Below are 17,969 nucleotides of genomic sequence, written 5' to 3'. Positions count from 1 at the left end.
TATCAAGATGAGTTTAACATAAACACATAGACTTATCTCATATTTCCGATGATCCCTAATACATCCACACTCTTTAAGACCAATATTTGACACAAATCTCCCAATACTCTAACACAAAAGTATAAAAGAAAGAAAAAAAAATCAGATACAAACTTAAAATATTTATCTCTTATGCAATCGGAATGAAGAACTAAAGTCATATATATATATAGTCTTTAATTATCTTTTATTTTACGGTTTCAAATAGAGACTTATTCAATATTATTCAATTTCAACAAAGCCTATCAATCTTTACCTTTATTGAAATTGGCGTATCTTTGACTTCCATTATCTACAATAACCATAAATAAAAATAATTATCATACTCCACTTGAAGTTAAACTACTTCAAAAATCTCTGTTTGAAGCTAAACCACTTCAACAATTTATTTTCCATGCTTAAAAATATAATGCAACTTCCACATCGCTTTATTAGAAAGTTCTTGAGCAATATACATAATTTCACAATGTACATTGCATCAATTCCAATCAACATTCACGTGTTAATCAACACCATGTGTAATCGTAATTGTATCAACACATATTTGACTTGAATTTTACACAAGTTAAAATTGTTTTTTCCATCAAATTTCTCTACGTAAAACTTCATAACGGAACTTGATATATTATAATCGTAAACCAAATAAGTTATTAAAAAAAAGAAGTGAACCACAAATGATCACTTTATAACCAAAACATTTCTTAGTTAGAATCTTGCTTAAACAACACTTCTGCAATATATATAACATTTATTTTATGACGTAAAAGGTCAGACAATGCTATAACTATAAAGCATATATATAACTCTATTTCCCTCAACTGAATAATAAACTCTTATAAAAAATGTTGAAAAAACAAACAAGAGAAATTTAAATAATAATCACAACATAAAAAAAACAACTTATAAACTCCAAAATCGAAAAATAAAATACATATATAACCTAATGACAACCAAAAAATAAGATTAAGTGAAAATTATTACAAAATATATATTTATCTCATACTTAATTCTCCCGAAGAATTTTATAAGAGTGAACATTTTCATAGCCTCACAAGTGGTGCTTTTACTTCGGCTCTAGAAAAAAATATAAAAAAAATCCCACCAAGTAATTGTAATATTATTGTAAAAAAAATAGTAATAATAATATTAGGAAGCATAGGGAGAGAGAAAAATTGTTGAGAATAGTAAAGGAAGAAAGAAAACGACAAGCGTGAAATGGTTCTGAGATAATAAAACCCTTTCTTTCATTACCTCATTCGTCTCTCTCTCTCTCTCTCTCTGCTATCCTAGTGAGAGAAATTCATGGCAGAGTTGAAAATGGCTCTGCTTTCTCTTCCTCGGGTATAATGAAGATACCATTTCTCTTCATCTTCTTCCTAGAAGATGGCTCTCAGAGAACAACAACAACACTCTCCTTCCTTCCTCGATGCCCTTCTCTGTGAAGAACAAAACAACTTCGAAGACGATTTCGATGCAAACGTTACCGATTCCGAAACCAATACCAACGACCCATCTACTAAAAAGTTCCAATCTTTACCCTCGATTTTACTTGACAATGATCTTTTCTGGGAACACGATGAACTCGTTTCGTTAATCTCGAAAGAAAAAGAGACCCATTTGTTTTCTTCTCTTGATGATAATAATAATCTCATTGTTGTTGATGGATCTTTGGAAGATTCTCGTGTTGAAGCTGTGAACTGGGTTTCTAGAGTTTGTTCACACTATGGATTTTCTGCTTTGACCACTGTTCTTGCTGTGAACTACTTTGATAGATTCATCACTAGTTTGAAGTTTCAAAAGGATAAGCCATGGATGACACAGCTTACTGCTGTTGCTTGTTTGTCACTTGCTGCTAAAATGGAAGAGACCCACGTGCCACTTCTTTTAGACCTTCAAGTATGCTTTAACTTTTAAGATGAACTCTAGGTGTTTGTTGAAATGCCACATGGTTTTGTTTTTTGGTGTTAAAAACTTGAGGGTTATTTTTTATATATTTTTTTTATTGTTTCTTATTAGGTTGAGGATTCTAGATTTGTGTTTGAAGCTAAGACTATACAGAGAATGGAGCTTTTGGTTTTGTCAACTCTGAAGTGGAGGATGCATCCTGTGACACCGATTTCTTTCTTTGAACACATTGTTAGAAGGCTTGGTTTGAAGAGCCGTTTGCATTGGGAGTTTATGTGGCGTTGTGAGAGGGTTCTTCTTCATGTCATTGTGGGTAAGTAATAACATAGATTTCATAAAAACTTTAAGTTTTCATCATTAATGCTAATATAAAAGATATTATACATTGATATTAAATAGAATCAGAGGCTTGCTATTAAGACTAATGGTACTTATGTGTATTCAATGTCATAATTGTTGCCAGATTCAAAGGCTATGATGAGTTATCTTCCTTCTACATTGGCTGCTGCTACAATGATCCATGTAATTAAAGAGATTGAACCATTTAATGCAACTGAGTACATTGATCAACTCATGGGTTTATTAAAGATTAGCGAGGTTTGTGCATTTAATTTAACTGGTTCTCTCCTATACCGTATCAATGATTATCATTTTATATTTTTCAAATCTGGTGTTGGTTTGATGAGTAAGTGAAAAAGTTTGGCGGTGATTTGATTTTACAGGAACAAGTGAACCAGTGCTACAAACTTATGCTGAAGCTGTTAGTTTGCCATGATGGTATTTACAGTCTTCATCAGAAACGCAAACACCTATCTGAACCAAGTAGCCCAGGTGGTGTCATGGATGCATCTTTCAGTTGTGATAGCTCAAATGATTCATGGACTGTGGCATCATCTTCGGTTTCTCCTTCGCTGCAGCCGGTGTTTAAGAGGAGCAGAGCTCAGGACCAGCAAATGCGATTGCCTTCTGTTAATCGTGTGTCTATTGATGTTCTTAATAGCCCTCGTTAATAATGAACAATCTTAGTCTTTTTACTTCAAATGTGGTAGCACTCTTTTACATAATTCTGGCAGTTATGTTATTGAAATTCAATTACATTATGTTCTAGTTATTATATATACATTTCTAGCCAAACATTTGAAGATTAATGGAATGAGGCAGAGACTGGGTTTCCCTCGTCCACTTTGTCTATTATTGTGAAGCAGGGATCTGATACCGTAGAAAGATGAGTTATGAACTTGTAATTCTACCTGTGAGTTATCTATCCATTGCAGTTTTTACTCATCTTACACATTTTTGTCAATAAGCACATTTGATGTTAGTTTTGCTTATCACATCTGCCAATCTATCTTTTGTTCATGAAGAATAGGTGCATATGGAAATTGTTAGGTGCTAACTAATCATCAAAGATAAGTCAAATCAAATGTCTTTAGTGATAACATAATGTCCTATTGTCCTTGGGTCTAATGTAAAGTAATGAAACTCTTGTACAATGTCAAACCAAACCCAATCAGAAAAATGTGTTCTCCTTCTATCTTGACATTGGAGGTACTCTGGGTTTCTTCCATTAATGCATCTTTTGATTAAGGTTACATTAGATGATACTTCTTTTACATTAGATAAAGCAATCTTTTGATTAACTTACCAATTTTACAATGGTTTTGTCTGATCTGCATCTGTGCCATTTCCTTTGTTATTGAATTAGATATTAATTATTTGGCTACACACAAGGTTTGAAAATCTCGACTATAAACTTCATAATTCTTGTATATTGCTTCGAATACGATTTTGGTTTCAAAATTGTTCAGTTCTACAATCTTGGTGTTTCATATTTAACCCTGCATTTGATAACCTTTGCTGGAAAAGATTGAAATTTGATGTGTATTCAATAAATTTAAGAGTCCTATGGTCAAATGACTCGATTTTGTAATTTGACATTAAGGATGACATTGGACTTTATAAAATCATTGTCAGTGGTTAAAATAATTATTGCAGTGCTTGCCTATGTGCCATGGTGCAAATTTATGTGCATATGATAATTTACATGTTTTAAATTATTTTGATTTTGTTGAAGCTCTAAAGTTTATCTTTTAACAAAGTAATATTATTGGAATATACAATGTTACACAAAATATGGCATAAATACAATACTTTCACATTTAGTGAAAAACAAAATATGATTTTTACTGTATTTTATACGCTAATGTATTTGTGTTTTATTGTGTTAAGTTTTGTGTTTCAATAAGATTATTACTGTTTAACAAAATCTATGATTGCTATCTTAGGAAAACCTAGCTAACATAAATAAGTCAAAATAGAAAATGCATTTAGTATAAGATGTAGATGGAAAAAACACTTTAAATTAAGTTTTCAACCAGCTGTTCTGTGGTACTTGACTCTTCATTTTAGGAAGATAGAATTATCTCTGGAATTCTAACATTTATGACTCTTGTTTGAATATCATATTAAGAAAGTGATAATTGAGCTATGTTGACAAATTAGGTTGCCATTAACATCAAGAGAAAATTGGTTTTCTTGACTCACTAAAATAGCATCCAATACCCAAATATGATCAAAGGGTAAAGACAAGTAAAATTTTCTGAAAATGACCGCCCATATTTGGGTAAGCCTTTGATTTTAGGATGCTACTTTGTTCCCATTGTGGTCCTGTTTTTTTCTTTTTTGCTTTTATCACTTTGAATTGGTTATGGTTGCTATTTTTTACAGATGTATGATGCCATGGTTATGATGAGTTTGTAATAGTCCATAGCAATATGAGTTTTCAAAGTGACAGCTATATTCCTGATGAACAATAATTCTTGGTGATATGATGATTTTGCTTGAGAGTCAAATTTGGTAGTTACCATACAGTGCTTTTTCGTATCTTTAGAAGTACTAGCTAAAAGTTGTGATTTTTTTAAATTAAAAATTGGATTTATGATTGTCTTATTTAGTGAACACTTTTCCTAGTTTTGACAAAATAACAGTTTTCCATATATTTAAATCACACATCCAAAATCTTAATATTAAATTCAAGTACATTGTAATTTAGTGTTAATATCTATAAGATAGGAAGTAGACATAAATATACAGTCCCCTCAACACAATAACTTTTTTGCACCTCTGTTTCTTAGCAAGTTTTGTGTGTAAAATAGGGATCAAGGAATGTATCATTGGGTAAATACAGCCAATATACTAGTAACTTGCATAATGGTATCAAAAGAAGCTAACTACCTATAGCATCCACTCAACTCCTTTTTTAGAGCATCTCCATTGTTGGTGCCTAAAGGGTAATTACCCGGATTTGCTGAACATTGAATCGTCAAGATTTTAAATTTATATTTTTAGATTTAATAATAATAATAATAATAATAATAATAATAATAATAATAATAATAATAATAATAATAATAAAATCTGCTTAAAATTTAACAACCGTAAATCTATTTACTAGAGGATTACATATAGTTTTGATTTCATAAAATCCGGATCCGTAATTACCCATTAAGAAGTGGTACCAATTTAGTATCCAAGTAAAAAAATTGATGTGTATGGATGAGTTAGAATAATTTTCATTTACTTTTTTCGTTACTACAATTTCAAAATGTTTTAAGCTGCATAAAAACTATTTAGACCACTAAATATTATATTAATATATTTATATTCTTAAAACTATGTTAAAAAAGGAACTAATAGAGTGAGTTGTTATTAAATAAACGGTTAATAGGAATAGGATTGATGATCTGAACTATTAAATTAAATTAATCTTACGATCTACTTTTGACCGCAAAGCCACTGACATGATAAGCACTTAAGCCAAGCAACTCATGCGCGTGGTCATTATTGGAATTTTTTTGTTTGAAAAACATTATGTGAATTTGTTGTTTTTCTTACGAAAAAAATTTACAGTGTGATTATGTTGTCCTAGTTTAAGTAAAAAATATTTAAAATTTATTATATATTTATAATTAAATTTAAATTTATTTTATTTTATTGATTCAAACGGAAATTAGATTTGTAATATGTAGATCTAATGGCTATATTTTTACTACTAAATTAATGATTTGGAATTTGTGTGGATTTGAGTTTCGATATTGGAAATGTCAAATGTGTAACATCAATTGCGAAATGGATCCCTCGTGTTAAAGAAAAAAAAATGAGAGAGTAATATTTGTATCTACACTTTTTATTTTTATTTTTATACACATTCTCTTTTATTTAATACATTAAATAAATAGTAGAGATTAAAACATTACCCCATCCTATCTTTTTGACCTCGACGAGATCGATTCCCAAATCAATTATGTGTGTACATACGTTGATTTACACAAAAGCAATTTAGAATGGTTCCTCCCTTGCTGCATTGTATCGTACGTAGCATGTTAATCTGCTTAAAATTTAACAACCGTAAATCTATTTACTAGAGGATTACATATAGTTTTGATTTCATAAAATCCGGATCCGTAATTACCCATTAAGAAGTGGTACCAATTTAGTATCCAAGTAAAAAAATTGATGTGTATGGATGAGTTAGAATAATTTTCATTTACTTTTTTCGTTACTACAATTTCAAAATGTTTTAAGCTGCATAAAAACTATTTAGACCACTAAATATTATATTAATATATTTATATTCTTAAAACTATGTTAAAAAAGGAACTAATAGAGTGAGTTGTTATTAAATAAACGGTTAATAGGAATAGGATTGATGATCTGAACTATTAAATTAAATTAATCTTACGATCTACTTTTGACCGCAAAGCCACTGACATGATAAGCACTTAAGCCAAGCAACTCATGCGCGTGGTCATTATTGGAATTTTTTTGTTTGAAAAACATTATGTGAATTTGTTGTTTTTCTTACGAAAAAAATTTACAGTGTGATTATGTTGTCCTAGTTTAAGTAAAAAATATTTAAAATTTATTATATATTTATAATTAAATTTAAATTTATTTTATTTTATTGATTCAAACGGAAATTAGATTTGTAATATGTAGATCTAATGGCTATATTTTTACTACTAAATTAATGATTTGGAATTTGTGTGGATTTGAGTTTCGATATTGGAAATGTCAAATGTGTAACATCAATTGCGAAATGGATCCCTCGTGTTAAAGAAAAAAAAATGAGAGAGTAATATTTGTATCTACACTTTTTATTTTTATTTTTATACACATTCTCTTTTATTTAATACATTAAATAAATAGTAGAGATTAAAACATTACCCCATCCTATCTTTTTGACCTCGACGAGATCGATTCCCAAATCAATTATGTGTGTACATACGTTGATTTACACAAAAGCAATTTAGAATGGTTCCTCCCTTGCTGCATTGTATCGTACGTAGCATGTTGGTTTGTACGAGCTATTGTTATTAGGCTTTATAGCCTGGCGTCTCTAAGTCTAACCTTCATTTTGATTGTAGGCCCAAATTGAACAAAGTCATCAACAGGGCAAGGACACGTCTATAGATAACTCTTGTCCATTTCTTCACTGACTTATCCAGATCTACATCATTATATGCTATCCACTTAATTAACCTTATGCATTAGACTTAATTACACATTCAAATTAGATTCCCCAGCCAAAACCAATCTCTTATTCATAATATTATTATATGATTTATGTTAACCTCGCTTTCTTTTTTCAGTCAATTTTAGCAGACAAAATTAAAATGCTTTTAAATTAACAGTCAACATTCTAAGCTAATAATTTTTTCATATTTACATCTCTTTTCTTTTTCTCTAAAAAAATTAACAATAAACAAATACATAATTATTTTAATTTTTGAATATGTACAACGTTGTAACTATACTTTTAAAATATATAACTAAATGTATCTTTTGTTATACACTTCCATTTTGGAATGTGTATTTAATTATATTTTGATCATCAAATATGTTTATATTAATTAGTTTGGTTCATAAATAAAAAACACTAATAGAAGATATACTATAAAATATTTATAAATTTTTTGAGATATTTTTAAAGATTTAAGTGATAAGATCTCACATATTTAAAGAATTAAATAATTGTTTCTTGTCAATAAGCATAACTTAATCGATAATGTCGATATTGATAGATCGATATTTTATGAGATAATCTAGATTTGAATTCAAGATTTCAACTTTACGTGTGAATTTTTTGGTGGTGCTTAACGTCTCATCTATAGAAAAAAAATATAACTATTTACTCTTTATTAACACTATAATATATTTTAAAGTAATTTTAAAAAAATTCATTCAAATTAATTATTTCTCTCTTATTTTAATTTGACTGTAAAATTAACGGAATCATGATACATAATTGTAATTTTAATAAAAATTATATTTTAGAGTTTAAACAAAATTAGAGTATAGTATTCTAGAAAAAGACACTATTATTCCAAAAGATACATACACATAAAGAATGTTGAAGTATAGCTATATATGATTGAAATATGATAGAGAACTAAAGATAGAGATTATGTAATAAGAGAAATAATAATTGTTCACATGTGATATAGCAGAGCGGAAAGTGAGTAGTAGTTGAGAAACAACTAGAAAATTTTGTTTTGTATACATTTAGGGACAAAATGTCAAAAGGACTAGTACTTTTGTTTATGTGGAATGAAACAGGCAAATTCGGATAGAGTATGGATATGAGGAAATTTCTCACATAAATTTGCATTGGTCGTTCTAAAATGTACCACTGCAAGATAAATGAATACATATAAAAATGGCTGTCATTTTAAGAAACACAACAACCCCTTTGAAATAGAACAGAAGCTGCCTTGGTGAAGTTTCAGCCACAGAGTTATGTAGAATGTGGGCCCTGTCTCTCAACTAATTATTTTTGGGTCTATTCTCTTCTTCTTGAGTGGTCAAAATCATTAGTCAACAACCATCATAATTACTATCACAATTAGTCACAACTGCATAGGTGTTAACTAAACTAGTTTCTCTTAAAATAATTTTGTATCAACTATCAAGTTTGAAATACAACCGTTTAGAACTTTATGTTTTTTATTTTTTGGTCAAATAAAAATAAGCTTTTATGTTAATATAGTGCTGCTATATGGTACGAATAGCTTCAACAAGAATGCGTGGTCAAATACCATCACGTGATTTATGGGTTTTAAATTTTTTTAAACAAAAATGTCGTTAGTGTTGCAATTCAGCAACCCACAATTAGAATTTCTCACTTAATTGGATCTCTCGTGTTCTTAAAAAAAGAAAAAAATTATGATGTTAGTACCAAATATATTTATTATCCCTATTAATATATGTATTATTGTTTTTCAAGGATATTTGGTTTAGCTTATCTTTTGGACTGGATTCAATATATCGTAGTCTAGATCCATCAAAGAGATGAATCCACTTCGGATTGACTCAATCTAATTAACAAGGACACAAAAGCTTTTTGAAATTAGAGCACCCTTCACTCCATGAAGGGATTTGAAGTGGACGACCATGATAAGTCACATATACCCTAAATCATAGCCACCAATGACCAAAAAGGAGATTTGGTGATGATTGACCACGATAGCTCATTTATGTCTACATCTTGAACCACTTGATGACAATCTAACCATGATTATACTTACTAGGTGGCAATATCCATTTTAAGCTAAAAGGAACCCGTGTCCCATATCAGAGGGCAATCTAATAATTACTAATCCTCTATCAGATGATTCTAACAGTAATCTTCTAGAAACCCTAAATAAACTAGTATAAAGAAATGACACTTGAAGCAATAAAAGTACATTGAAATTCTAACCTAAAACCTCTCATTTTCTAACAAAAATATACTTGATCATTGAAATGTGTGCATGTACACCACTCCAACGAGAAACTCGAAGCAACGACTCTCATATTCTTCCCCAACAACTTCACTTTCCGCCCAGGGCTAGGAGTCCAAATTCGGTTGAAAATAGCTTATTAGTTTAATTAAGTAGTGATAAGTTGATAGTTTGTGGAGGCATAGTTGAAGTGTTATGATTCTTGATTCAATTTCTTCCACAAACAAAATAACATCTCACATTTATGATTTTTAAAAGTTTGTGTAAGTATTTAGTGTTTAATTTTCTTATGTTACCATAGTAACTTTTTTATATTGTCAGTATATTATTAATAATCATATATAACATTAGAAGCAATTTATATTAATAGTAAAATATTTTTAATAATTTGATGGTTGTAAATTGATTGATTTTGTAATTTTTTTATCAACGACATTCTATATAAATTAAATTCAAATACCTATTGTATTAAAAATATGCTTCAAATTGAATAAGCTAGTTGCATTTCAGGATGTATGTTAAAAAGCTATTTCAGTTGTCTGGTAAATGCAACTCAAATAGTTAAAGACTATGGAAATATTTGTTGTAAAGTGGGGGTAAATTTGAACTCATGATATCTCCCTTATTTGCATTTAATGTATATAAATTTTACCTTTATACTCTTTAAAGAAAATACTATTTATATTCTCGATATTTGTTTTACCTTAAAATAGAATTTGGGATGAATAAGCATCCTAAAAATGATGATGTTAATTTGTACACCCAAGTGTTTTTATCTTAAAGATATTACTTGATTTGATGGAAGTAAAAAATAACTTATAAATAATTTATGGACATTTCTTATTTTTAAAAAGAGTTTATAGACATTTTAAAATAAATTTAGAAGCAAATGTACTTATTTTTCATGTCATTAAAGATAGTTAAGTTTCGTAAAACAAAGGTAATAGTTAAGTGCATTTACTTTTCTTTATTTTTAGTAAAAGATTAATTCAATTACATTACAAGCTTATATCTAATTATTATGATCATCTGATTCAACATTAAATAATTAATGGAAAGATATTTTTGTTATTTTTAAAACAATCTCATTAAATGTGGATAGATTTGTTGACTTTTGCTTACATTTAAGATCAATTAATATATACATTTTTTTACTTATAATTGAGGTCATAGGAAGGACTATTTATGTTATTTATGTAAGTAGTTATCTTATAATGAAAATCCAAATAAACTATTTCAAAGCTCCTTTTGTATGAGAAAACATAACATTAATCACAAGTCGTTGCTTTTCTGAATCATACATTATTGGGTATTTTTATATTTTGTGTTCAACAATTAGAGAGAACCTATCACCAAAAAAATAAAATTAAAAACAATTAGGGAGCCCAACCCAACCCAACACTCGGCCCAATCGTGCAGAATTCTTCGACATTTATTACTTGGGCTAAGGAAGTTTGACCCCCCCCCCCCTAAAAAATGAGGGTCATAAACGTATTTCTCTTTGGACACCTAATTGAATTGAAATCTTGAACATATAAGCGGTGCAGATGTGGTGGAGTCAATAAATGCAAAGTTGCAAACCAATCTCATTTCTTATTTCTAAAACATTTCTACTCGTATATATGATACTGCTTATTGGAAAATATTACCAGTAATGTAGCATCACGAAGTTTGACCAACAAAGCATATGCAAATCAAGATGATTGCAATGGCATAAATCCTTTTAAATCTCAAAAGGCTAATCTTGGAAGTTTCAAATTTGGACCACACATACACATGAGAAATGCCGACATCACTAAGGAATTCAATTCAACTTCTATGGTTACAATCTTATACAAATATTATGCATGTCTCCGATCCACAAAGGTGGAATCTAGATAGAATTTGGCTAGAAATAAAATAATTGTACTTGTATCTAGACATTAACTTATACTATAAATATAATAGATAGACATGTATCCGTAAATAGCGGATTACCATAAGAGCTCAATCACAAGTCAAATATACCCAACAGCTACATAACATCGAATATATTTGAGGCCCAGAAAATGAAATTTCAACTTGTGCCTTGTCCTATATTCTCCTCTTTCCCAGACATTGAAGCTGACACTTATGTACTCAATCAATCATGTTTCAACAAAGATGCTAAAACATATCTAGGAAGATGTCGACCGTTGAAAAGTTGATGTATCTTGTATTTATTATATAATCTTATACATAACTTTTCAATTATTATTTTTGTTTATATTTCATTCTATAACAATATCTTGGAAATTAATGTCCGCATTCGTGTGAACAATACTTAAATTTAACTAAAATAAAATATTAAATGGTGTATCCGTTTTCATAAATAAATTAGATCAACACGCTGATTTACGTTAAAAAAATTATAAAAAATCTTTGTAAAATTGTGTAAAAAAAATGTTTGCAATCAATGCAACTGTGATTGAAGTCTCATCAGCCTTATTTGATCAATGATTATTAGCAATATCAATAATGGAGATAGTCGTATAAAACAATTATCATTCAATGGATGTAGGGCTTTTGATCATGACAAAAGTTTTATAATAGGACGCAAAAGATCAATAATTTCTAATCTTATTTGATTGGCAGCTAGAAAATAGATTCACGTGGATTAGAAATTATACAAATAAATTCCAAAATACATTACTGATCTGTACTTCAATTATTTCAGCTTCAGCTCAATTTCTATACTATTTTTGTTTAAATTTATTTTCATTTAGATTTCATACATATTTTGGATTATTTTTAAACGATTTCTGAATAATTACTCAAATCCTTTTAAATAATCTCTTATAAAAATAAATAAAACAAATCCTTTTGAATCTCTGATATAGTGTGATTATGGTGTGTGTGTGTGTGTATGATAATATAATTGGTTGTAAAATCCCAGTATTATATGCTCTGTCTCATTGTGTAATCACAATATCTTTGGTATATTAATATTCCAATATTATATGTTCTATAAGTTTTGCTGCAGCGAGTAGTGAGACTATCATGGATAACTTGTTTGGTATCGGTTCCGGTGCACCAAAAAAGTGTTATATTATTTCAATACCAGAGACTAAAAGTAATTTATAAAAACACTCATTGATCAATAGTATCTTATAAGTTGTTGATTGGGACACACAAATTACTCCATATTATAATAGTCTTTGTACGATAAGTTCTTATCATTATCTTGGATTTAAATTGTGGTTGAAGTTATACCGCAAACCTTTCCAAATTGCAGCTCCGATATTGTTGTGGAGATTTCAATTGCAATTGCATATTACAATTTAAAAACAATGGTTATTATAATAACATGCTTTTGCATTGTAAAATTTGATACATTATTGTAATTTGTTCTAACTTATTCAATCATTGCATTGACGACCATATTCAACATCTTGAAAGATAAGTTATTATAATAAACGGAATCTATTTCGTGAAAATTAGTAAATGAATTGACAGAGATATAGTCAATGGACTTCCAACAATTACAACACACAACATTTGAACCAAAACACAAAAACCTATTACTTTATCATAACTACATACATTGTTATTTTTTCTACAAAAAAAAAAAATGACAAATCATGTTTTCAGTGGCTATAATAATACGACGACGTATATGGTATTTTTTCAAGAACTTGTAACACCTCTTTCATTTGTGGCCTTTTTTGAGGAATACTAGACACACAATTATACCCTAACTTGAAGTAAGCCAACAAGGCCTCTTCTTTACCTTCCATATCAGCCCGTATAGCCACATCAACCATCCTCAAAGCCCGATTCTTATCCTCAACAAAAATCGTGGGCCCTTGTCCCTGATCATCCAAAACCACAATCTTCCCCGTTAACAATTCAAGAAACATAACCCCAAAAGAGTACACGTCCCACTTTGGGTGAGGCTTCAAATTCCTAAGCGATTCAGGAGCATGATAAGGTGATACACCACCTATGGAACTTGGACTTGGACTTGGACTAGGCCCAAGTGTAACATCTTGAAAACTATCACGTGAGGCCGTTGATCTTTTACTCCCAAAAATACGTGCTGACCCTCCAGCTTTACTATAACTTGTGTCACCCGTTACTATTCTCTCAAGCCCAAAGTCTCCAATTTTGGGCTCCATGTCATTGCCCAATAGAATATTGGTCGGCTTCAAATTTCCATGCACGTGTTTCTTCTCGTGGAGGTAAGTAAGCCCACGTGCCACCCCTTTCGCTATCTTGAGCCGAATTTCCCACGGTAAGTGGCTTGGTGAGGACCCCACCTTTCCTAACATTCCAACCACAGCATGACAAAGAGTAAGTCCAAAAAAATAACTCTACATAAAAAAGATGAAAACAACAACTATTTTGTGCTATACACCTCCATCTCCATTATTATGAGAACAATAGAAGAGACATAACACAAGTAATTGAAGCAAACATAAAAATGGTCCAAGAGAGGGACAATAACAAAAAAACAATAGGCATGTAAATGTTTCCAATTATGGGCACGCGTATCGTTATCAGAAAGCCATGGGACAACTCTTGGCAATAAAAGTCTGAAATTTTATTTTGAAGAAAAATAAAAGTCTTGACATGGTTGACTATTTTTGTTCATTAAAGTAAAAGGTTCCGTTGCACCTACTTCACACCATCAACGTCATGACTCATAATAAAATCATATCCTCTATACCCCAGCGCATTATAGTAAAAACAAATGTATCATACTAAGATACACAAAAACAGTAAAAAATAAATGAATTACTCAAGTTAAAAGAAACTTACTGTAACGAACATTGGCAAGACAGCCATTAGGAACAAAGTCATAGATAATGAGTTTCTCTTCATGTCCCCAGTAAAACCCACGAACCCGAACCAAATTCGGGTGAACCAGTTTGGCTATGACCCGAACCTGATTCTCGAAATCCTTGAACCGTTCAACACCATTTTCACCGATTCTACGAACCGCTAACGAAGTTCCATCTTCAAGCACAGCTTTATACATTATGCTTGAACCAGTAGCACCTAATATATAAGCAGAAGCTTTCAAAAGCGTTTCAACTTCAAGCTCTCTTTCACCATCAACAATAACAAGAGTACCCGAACCCGTTTGTTTTTTATTTTCAACTTCTTCCGTATTTCGCGGTGCTGCTTCCACGTCACTATCTGAACAACTCGGTGTCTCAGAGGATTCTTCATTTTCATTTCTTTTTCTTAAACACGACCAACTCGTGAAACCTCTTGTCTCTGATGTTGTTGATTCGCTTCTCGTATAACAAGCTTCGTTTTTTATTTCATTTTTCATGTCTTTTTTTCTCTTTAACTTGTAAACGTAAATGAAAACCAAAGCTAAGATTCCGATTCCGACGAAATCTCCAACCACGATTCCTATAATCGTTCCTTTTCGAATACCACTCTTTTTCTTCTCTGAAGATTCCGTTGGTGCAAGAGGTGAATCGTTATCCAAATTTTTCGGCATTGCAGCGATTGCAGGTGGTGAAGTTGGAGAAGAAGCTTTTGGTTCAGAAGAAGGTGAAGAGGGAATTGAACATGGATTCTTCGTTGGTTCACCACAAATATCATGGTTTCCAGAGAAGGATTTCGTTTCTTGATTCAACAAAACAGGTGAATCCGGTATCTCGCCGGAGAGATTGTTAAAAGACAGATCAACCGTTGCATTACTCGGAATTTTCTCGGCAAACTCCGGTGAAATTTTCCCGGAAAATCTGTTGTAGGAAATGTTCAAGTAAACCATGGATTCACCACCGAAATCTTGAGTTAACGTTCCGTTCAACAAATTCGAAGACAGATCCAAAACCTGCAAATTTCTCAAATCGCTAGGAAGAAAACCGGTTAAGTAATTGTTCTTAAACGAAGCAACGGTTAAGTTTTTCATGTTTGAGAGATTGTTTGGTAATTTTCCCGCGAAAGCATTGTCGGAAAAGTTAAGAATCTGAAGATTTCTAAGCTCTGTTATAGACTCTGGAATTTCCCCTGTTAACAAATTGTTTGAAAAATTAAGAAAACGAAGCTCAGAGTTTGGTTTAAAAAACGAAGAAGGAAGTGACCCATTAATGGAATTGTTAGAAAGGTCGAGAATTTGTAGATTTTCAATTGAACCAAGATCAGAAGGAATTGAACTTAGAAGCTGAGAATTTGGTAGAGACAACGAAGTAACACGATATTGAGTATCATTTTTAGTGTTGGTACAAAAAACTCCGTTCCATGAACATGGTGTTTCATCGCTGTAGTTCCAATTTGAAAGAACAGAGAAAGGGTCGTTGAGAACGGAGTATTTGAAGGAAAGTAAGAGAACACCGTCGTTGTTGAGGCAATGACATTGGTTAATGGTTATGAGAATAAGGAGTGTGAGAAGAGAAAGGGTTGTGATGGTGGAGTTCATGATTTTAGTTTTAGAGAGTGATTCAACATTTCTTCAAGTGAGAACGGAGAGAGAAATATGAGGGAAATGGGTAACGGGGATTTATTGCGATGAGACAGACCTCCATGTGGGTGTAATAATATTGTTCATTCATTAAATAATATAATGAAAAGGTTACCTGACATTAAACTATATGAGCGTAAATAAATTTAATTTGCTTTTGTAAAAAAAAATTACAAATTAACATTTAACACCTCAACGAAACCCAAACCTCTTAGAAATTTATGGTTGAGCTTTGAATAGTTTAATTGCTCTTTCACTACTCACTGCCTCACTCTTTCATTCAATTGTTGTTGCTGCATTAACTATCTCTCACCCGAGTATTCTACTTATAAAGTTATTGCTATTATTATTATTATGGGAGCAATAATAATAGTATAGCATCTTTTTCTACAACTACTTGACACACAGATGGAGTTATAAGATTTGCAAACTCTTTCCTTATTGACTTTCATTAGTCCTCCATTTATAAATCCCTCTGTCCGTGTAATTATGTCCTCGACTTTATTTATTTAATTATTTATGTAACTGTCAAAGGCTGTTACATATATATAAAATATATTGACTATTTTATAATTGTATGTAATTAAATTGATGATTGTACTACGTTCTTTTAACTTATGACTCATGGCTCGCTGTATCATTTGTTTTCTTCCACTTTAATTTCTTTTGAATGGATCAAGAATAATAAAATTCTACGCTAAATCTATCTACCCCGTTAGTAATTGGATACACTTAATTTTCACCTTTACGGGTTCGAAAGAACAAGGAAGGAAGATATGAAAGTGAACCAAAATGGATCCAAAAGGAAAGACATGCCAATAAACTAGTAATTAAGATAACACTTTGTATGTCTTCGGTGGTGAAAATCTACAACTACGTACGACGCTTGAGTCAATAAATAAATGATTGAGTCAGAGTAAAAATATTGAATAGATGTTTTATAATTCGACCTACACCAACATTTATATTAATAGAGTGTGATATTTGGTCTTTTTGATAATGTAACATTTGTATCATTGACAAATTTGACATCACTTATATCTTACATTTTTTATGTCGATAGAGTCAGAGTTAACGAAAGGAGATCGACTCTCAAGGATACTAAAATGTGATATGTTGAATTTAAAGTGCTGTTTCTGACGAATTGAGTCGTAACAATCCAAAACAAAGTAAACAACCATTTCAAAAACAAAATGATTTTTAGAAGTATAAATAAAGAGTACTACTATATTTTCTTTGTAGTATTAATTTATGATAGCAAAAAATATCCAAGTAGTACACCATTATTGAAGAGGGTCCCAAAATGCAACACTGTTACCCTGTCATAACGTCATTATTGGATTCATTAATGGAAAAAAGGGAAAAAATCTTATCAAAAGTTAATGCACATCATTTCTAATTTAAATGGCGTTTCATCAATAGTATCGGATGAAGATTATGTGTGAACAAACATATTAAGAATCAACCTACATTGAATTTCATTGCCGCGAGAAGATATGGCCCAGACAATAAACAGGTAGTACTCTCTCCAGTCTAAATCGATAATTATAAACAAAAACGTGTATTAATATTATAAATATTTTGATCAATTTTTTTTTAATTTGTTCATATAAAATATGATTATAATATTTATTAAAATTAATTAAATTAAAATTTTAGTATGTTTATCTATTCAATTTTGATATCAATAATTAAATTTTCATAATTGAAATTTTAATTTTAATTAAAATCATAACAAAAAACGTCAATTCAAAATAGACAAAAAGAAAAAAATTTAAAAATTTTGTATTGTTAAATATAAAACA

General features: G+C 30.4%; 2 protein-coding genes across 2 annotated transcripts; one reads left to right on the top strand and one right to left on the bottom strand.

Moving 5' to 3' along the window:
* The first annotated feature begins 1,065 nt into the window (after positions 1-1,065).
* Positions 1,066-3,233, top strand: LOC101491802 (cyclin-D3-3). Its single transcript, XM_004509047.3, has 4 exons — positions 1,066-1,935; positions 2,056-2,257; positions 2,408-2,541; positions 2,667-3,233. The coding sequence occupies exons 1-4, from the start codon at positions 1,423-1,425 to the stop codon at positions 2,952-2,954; spliced, it is 1,137 nt and encodes a 378-aa protein (XP_004509104.1). The 5' UTR covers positions 1,066-1,422; the 3' UTR covers positions 2,955-3,233.
* Positions 3,234-13,147: 9,914 nt separating this feature from the next.
* On the bottom strand, positions 13,148-16,589 carry LOC101491489 (probable LRR receptor-like serine/threonine-protein kinase At4g37250). Its single transcript, XM_004509046.4, has 2 exons — positions 14,505-16,589; positions 13,148-14,007 (listed from the first exon to the last, which is right to left on the bottom strand). Exons 1-2 carry the CDS (start codon positions 16,120-16,122, stop codon positions 13,331-13,333), a joined length of 2,295 nt encoding a protein of 764 aa, XP_004509103.1. The 5' UTR covers positions 16,123-16,589; the 3' UTR covers positions 13,148-13,330.
* Between the last annotated feature and the right edge of the window lie 1,380 nt (positions 16,590-17,969).

Source organism: Cicer arietinum, chromosome 7 (genome assembly GCF_000331145.2).
Source record: "Cicer arietinum cultivar CDC Frontier isolate Library 1 chromosome 7, Cicar.CDCFrontier_v2.0, whole genome shotgun sequence".
In the NCBI taxonomy this organism is placed as follows: domain Eukaryota; kingdom Viridiplantae; phylum Streptophyta; class Magnoliopsida; order Fabales; family Fabaceae; genus Cicer; species Cicer arietinum.
Note: the sequence above shows the minus strand (reverse complement) of the source record. Positions and strands in the feature narration are given on the sequence as shown.

Coding starts and splice junctions, on each gene's coding strand:
- LOC101491802 (XM_004509047.3), top strand. CDS start 1,423: ATGGCTCTCAGAGAACAACAACAACACTCTCCTTCCTTCCTCGATGCC. Junction 1,936..2,055: donor CACTTCTTTTAGACCTTCAA/GTATGCTTTAAC, acceptor GTTTCTTATTAG/GTTGAGGATTCTAGATTTGT. Junction 2,542..2,666: donor GTTTATTAAAGATTAGCGAG/GTTTGTGCATTT, acceptor TTGATTTTACAG/GAACAAGTGAACCAGTGCTA.
- LOC101491489 (XM_004509046.4), bottom strand. CDS start 16,122: ATGAACTCCACCATCACAACCCTTTCTCTTCTCACACTCCTTATTCTC. Junction 14,008..14,504: donor TCTTGCCAATGTTCGTTACA/GTAAGTTTCTTT, acceptor TTGGAATGTTAG/GAAAGGTGGGGTCCTCACCA.